Raw genomic sequence first — 5848 nt, forward strand, 5'->3', positions numbered from 1 at the left:
TGTCAAAGTCAATATGATCTAATGATTTACTGAAATATCAATGACCTATTCGAAAAATTGGCTGGAATCTGGGAATTTTTCTTTACCATAAAAAGGTCGTTTGAATATTTATATTACATTAAAATTTTGCCAAATTCTCAATACAGATACGACATTCAAAAGCATTTAAAAATAGAAGCAAATCCAAAAAGGAGAAATAATATATTTAGGAATCCCGGTCAATCTATACTTGAGAAAATTGAGATAGAAAACATTATTGGAGACTTTTTTGTAATCTTTTACACTCTCCAGTTAAACATTTCCTGATAAGAAAATCAAAGAAATTTTAAAATACATTGTGAATACAAAAAGCAAACGTAACTCATTTTTATATTTTCTACACAAAAAAAAGTAAAAGCGATAAGAAATAATCATCAAAGTCTTATCACAAAAATTAATGCTGTAGCAGCAAAAAGGTCACACAAAGTGAAAACTCTCCGCATTCAGGGAACAGAAAAAAAAACAAATCTCCAAAAGAGAATGACATAAGACATTTAAAATTCAAATAAAAAATATTCAAAGAATCATTTTTCTATATTCTTGCCTTACGAACAGACGTGTCTCAATAGCAATGCAATCGTTGAAAACTATATTGGTATTTTTTGCTTTGATGGGCCTTTCCATGGCCGAGGTTATTTCCATCAAGGCCTGCAGTACAAATCAATGCGATTTATCTGAAGTTCGTGTAGATCCTTGTGCCAGAGATAACCCCAATGCCGGTTGTACATTTAGACGTCGTAATCCAGCTACCATGGAATTGGATTTTACTCCCAAATTTGATGCTGATCGTTTGAGTGCTTCATTGAATTGGGTAAGAGCTGATGGTGATGAACTGCCCCTGATCAGTATGGATAGAGATGCTTGCAAATACACCAATTGCCCGGTGAAGAATGGTGAGCAACAGACCTACAAAATTCAAATTCCCATCGATAAGAAATTCCCTGTGGGTGCCTATACCATTAAGTGGACTTTTGCTGCCCCCGGTGGTGAACAATGCTGTTTCACACATGACATTCGTTTGATTCGTTAAGAGAGAAAGAGGCAATAGAAAAAAAATTATGGAACATTTAAAAAAAAACTATCTAACTAAAAAATATATTTTTTAATAGAGTGACAATTGAATAAAAAAATATTTTATTTTGTGTATAAATATCTAATTTGGGGAAAATTTTTCAGGAAATGTAAAAATATACTACATAAATACTGGAAACGTGCAATATTAGCCAAGGGGGAAGTAGCTGATATGAACAAGTAAAAACGATGCAAAGTTCGGTAAGGTCGATGCTCCGCCAAGACCGATATTCTGAATCATTTCCAGTTAAGAGTAAATGACAGGTGTTATAAAAAATCGAGATGCATCTGAATTGGGTTCAAATTTAAAAAAAAATAAAAAAAAAAAAATGTGCGTTTGAGAAATAAGTAAAATCAGCGCTGAGTTTATCCATGGACCTGTTTTCGAAAGTCTTCAATAAATTAAAGAATGGACATAGAGGAAAATTATAAGAAAAATTCGCATATCGGTATAGGATCCAGCTTAAACATCAAAATAATAAGTAAGTAAAGTCTAAAGTCGGGCGGGGCCGACTATATTATACACACAAAAAAAAATTTTCGGATTCAATCACGAAATTAATTGATCCAATTAATTTTTTAATTGAAATGTCTTCAATCACGAAAATGATAGTATCAATCACAGTTTTAATTGGTCATAGAAAAAAATCTTGATTAAAATATTAATTGATTTCATTAGCAAATTTCAATTAATTTTTTAATTGATTCAATTAAAAATTTAATTGATGTTGATTGCAAAACTCAATTAATTTTTTTAATTAAGAAATGTAACTATTTTCAATTATTTTCTCAATTGGTTTTTATTTGGATTAACAATTGATTGTTTGAAATACAGTTTTAATTAAAAATTAAAAAATATTCATCACTTTCTTTAACTGACTTAGTCTTCCGAATTTGATTATAAAGTTAATTGTATCAATTAATGTTTTAATTAAAAATTTTTAAATTTTCAATCATCGACTTAATTGACTTAATATTTCTATCTTGATTAAAAAGTTAATTGCATCAATTAATTTATTAATTGAAATTTTTTTCAACTTCAATTAACTTTTTAATTGGAAATATTTTGGTGATATTTTTTTCTGTGTACCCTGCATCCATCAAATGTGTTTGCTGCTATATATAGGTTTTTCCCAAATACATACATTTAAATATCACTCGATCTGGACAGAATTTGATAGACTTCTACAAAATATATAGACTCAAAATTTAAGTCGGCTAATGCACTAGGGTGGAACACAATATTAGTAAAAAACAAGTAAGGAAAGTCTAAAGTCGGGCGGGGCCGACTATATTATACCCTGCACCACTCTGTAGATCTAAATTTTCGATACCATATCACATCCGTCAAATGTGTTGGGGGGCTATATATAAAGGTTTGTCCCAAATACATATATTTAAATATCACTCGATCTGGACAGTCGGCTAATGCACTAGGGTGGAACACAATGTTAGAAAAAAAATATGGGAAACATTTAAATCTGAAGCAATTTTAAGGAAACTTCGCAAAAATTTATTTATAATTTATCGCTCAATATATATGTAATAGAAGTTTAGGAAAATTAGAGTCATTTTTACAGCTTTTCGACTAAGCAGTGGCGATTTTACAAGGGAAATGTTGGTATTTTGACCATTTTTGTCGAAATCAGAAAAACATATATATGGGAGCTATATCTAAATCAGAACCGATTTCAACCAAATTTGGCACGCATAGCAACAATGCTAATTCTACTCCCTGTGCAAAATTTCAACAAAATCGGAGTTAAAAATTGGCCTCTGTGGTCATATGAGTGTAAATCGGACGAAAGCTATATATGGGAGCTATATCTAAATCTGAACCGATTTCAACCAAATTTGGCACGCATAGGAACGATGCTAATTCTACTTCCTGTGCAAACTTTCAACTAAATCGGAGTTAAAAATTTGCCTCTGTGGTCATATGAGTGTAAATCGGGCGAAAACTATATATGGGAGCTATATCTAAATCTGAACCGATTTCAACCAAATTTGGCACGCATAACTACAATGCTAATTCTACTCCCTGTACAAAATTTCAACTAAATCGGAGGAAAAAATTGGCCTCTGTGGTCATATGAGTGTAAATCGGCCGAAAGCTATATATGGGAGCTATATCTAAATCTGAACCGATTTCAACCAAATTTGGCACGCATAGCTACAATGCTGGTTCTACTCCCTGTGCAAAATTTCAACTAAATCGGAGCAAAAAAATTGGCCTCTGTGGTCATATGAGTGTAAATCGGGCGAAAGCTATATATGGGAGCTATATCTAAATCTGAACCGATTTCAACCAAATGTGACACGCATAGCTACAATGCTAATTCTACGCCCTGTGCAAAATTTCAACAAAATCGGAGCAAAAAATTGGCCTCTGTGGTCATATGAGTGTAAATCGGGCGAAAGCTATATATGGGAGCTATATCTAAATCTGAACCGATTTCAACCAAATTTGGCACGCATAGCTGCAATGCTAATTATACTCCCTGTGCAAAAATTCAATCAAATCGGAGAAAAAGATTGGCCACTGTGGTCATATGAGTGTAAATCGGGCGAACGATATATATGGGAGCTATATCTAAATCTGAACCGATTTCAATAAAATTTGGCACGCTAGACTACACTACTAATTGAACTCCTAGTGCAAAATTTCGACCAAATTGGGGTAATACTCAGGCTTCTAGGGCCGTATAAGTGCATATCGGGCGAAAGATATATATGGGAGCTATCTCTAAATCTGAACCGATTTCTTCCAAAATCAATGGGGTTCTATTTTGACCTAAAACACATACTTGTGCCAAATTCGAAGTCGATTGGGCTTAATTTACTACCTAATCCCTTGGTTACAAAAATGTGTTCACGGACAGACGGATAGACGGACAGACGGACATGGCTATATCGACTCAGGAACCCACCCTAAGCATTTTTGTCAAAGACACCATGTGTCTATCTCGTCTCCTTCTGGGTGTTGCAAACATATGTACTAACTTATAATACCCTGTTCCACAGTGTGGCGCAGGGTATAAATATGGGAAACATTTAAATCTGAAGAAATTTTAAGGAAACTTCACAAAAGTAAATTTATGATTTATCGCTCGATATATATGTATTAGAAGTTTAGGAAAATTATAGTCATTTTACATCTTTTCGACTAAGCAGTGGCGATTTTACATGGAAAATTTTGGTATTTTGACCATTTTTGTCGAAATCTAAATCTGAACCGATTTTAACCAAATTTGGCACCCATAGCTACAATGCTAATTCTACTCCCTGTGCAAAATTTCAATTAAATCGGAGTAAAAGATTGGCCACTGTGGTCATATGAGTGTAGATCGGGCGAACGATATATATGGGAGCTATATCTAAATCTTAACCGATTTCAATAAAATTTGGCACACCTTACTATAGTACTAATTGTTCTTCTTGTGCAAAATTTTAAGCAAATCAGGGTAAAACTCTGGCTTCTGTGGCCATATAAGTCCATATCGGGCGAAATATATATGGGAGCTATATCTAAATCTGAACCGATTTCTTCCAAAATCAATAGGTATCTATTCTGAGCCAAAACACATACTTGTGCCAAATTTTAAGTCGATTGGACTAAAACTGCGACCTAGACTTTGATTACAAAAATGTGTTAACGGACAGACAGACATGGCAATATCGACTCAGGAGCCCACCCTAAGCATTTTTGCCAAAGACACCATGTGTTTATCTCGTTTCCTTCTGGGTGTTGCAAACATATGCACTAACTTATAATACCCTGTTCCACAGTGTGGTGCTGGGTATAAAAAGTACGAAACATTTTCATTGAAGTTGTAAAATTTCCGTTCGCGGCATTAAATTGTCTTTTATAATGTGATTGAGTGTATGCCTTTATTCCATTTTTTTATGCAAGTCTATGCTACTTCTAAAAGTAAAGCAATAAAACTACAGATTATTCAAAAACGTAAGATTTAAAGTAGAGATGTAATTATTCGCATTTGTAAATAACTACAACCAAATGCACTTTCGACTATAAATTTTTTCTAAAAGTTCGAACATTTTGGAAAAAAAAGTTTTTTATAAAAAGTACGAAATTTTTTCATAAAACCTACGAAAAGTTTTCATAAAAAGTACGAAACATTTACATAAAAAGAACGAAATTGTTTCATAAAAAGTACGAAGATTCTTCATAAAAAGTAAGAATTTTTTTCTTACAAACTACGAAAATTTTGGAAGAACTTTTCTTCGTAAAAAGTACGAAATATTTCGTACTTTTAATGAAAAGTTTCTTTGGTTCTAAAACAATGACAAAATTTTTCGTTCTTTTTACGAAGAAAATTCTTTCGGTGCTTTGGCTCGGAATCAATACCACAAAGAAATAAACTTTAGTGTAAAGACAAAATCTTTGGAAGCGGGCAGGCTTTTTTTTTCAGAGTAACAGGTTTCAGGTTTCAATGTTGTTGTTGACTAAAATACCGGATTTCATATTAATTTCAAGCACTTAACATAAAATCTCTTTGTAAATTCAAACAAATTCCAATTCCCCAGAGACTGCGTTTCAATGTTTATTGATAAGGATAAAATAACACCAAAAATATTAAATTCTTGAAATTTTGAAATATAAACCGAAATATTATTCATCAATAAAAAAGATCTACTTGCGTGTGTCGGTAAAAAAAAAACAATAACCTTTCAATGTGTACTTATTTTTTTTTTTTTTTTTTGCATTAAAATTGGG

General features: G+C 32.4%; 1 protein-coding gene across 1 annotated transcript; it reads left to right on the forward strand.

Annotated features, from left to right (window-relative positions):
* Positions 1-551: 551 nt before the first annotated feature.
* Positions 552-1189, forward strand: LOC142222419 (MD-2-related lipid-recognition protein-like). The gene has a single exon (XM_075292564.1). It carries the CDS (start codon positions 611-613, stop codon positions 1067-1069), a length of 459 nt encoding a protein of 152 aa, XP_075148679.1. The 5' UTR covers positions 552-610; the 3' UTR covers positions 1070-1189.
* Positions 1190-5848: the final 4659 nt, after the last annotated feature.

The sequence above is a fragment of the Haematobia irritans genome, chromosome 1 (assembly GCF_050003625.1).
Source record: "Haematobia irritans isolate KBUSLIRL chromosome 1, ASM5000362v1, whole genome shotgun sequence".
Taxonomy (NCBI): domain Eukaryota; kingdom Metazoa; phylum Arthropoda; class Insecta; order Diptera; family Muscidae; genus Haematobia; species Haematobia irritans.

What these genes read in the sequence shown, in the direction of transcription:
- LOC142222419 (XM_075292564.1), top strand. Translation starts at nt 611, where the DNA reads ATGCAATCGTTGAAAACTATATTGGTATTTTTTGCTTTGATGGGCCTT.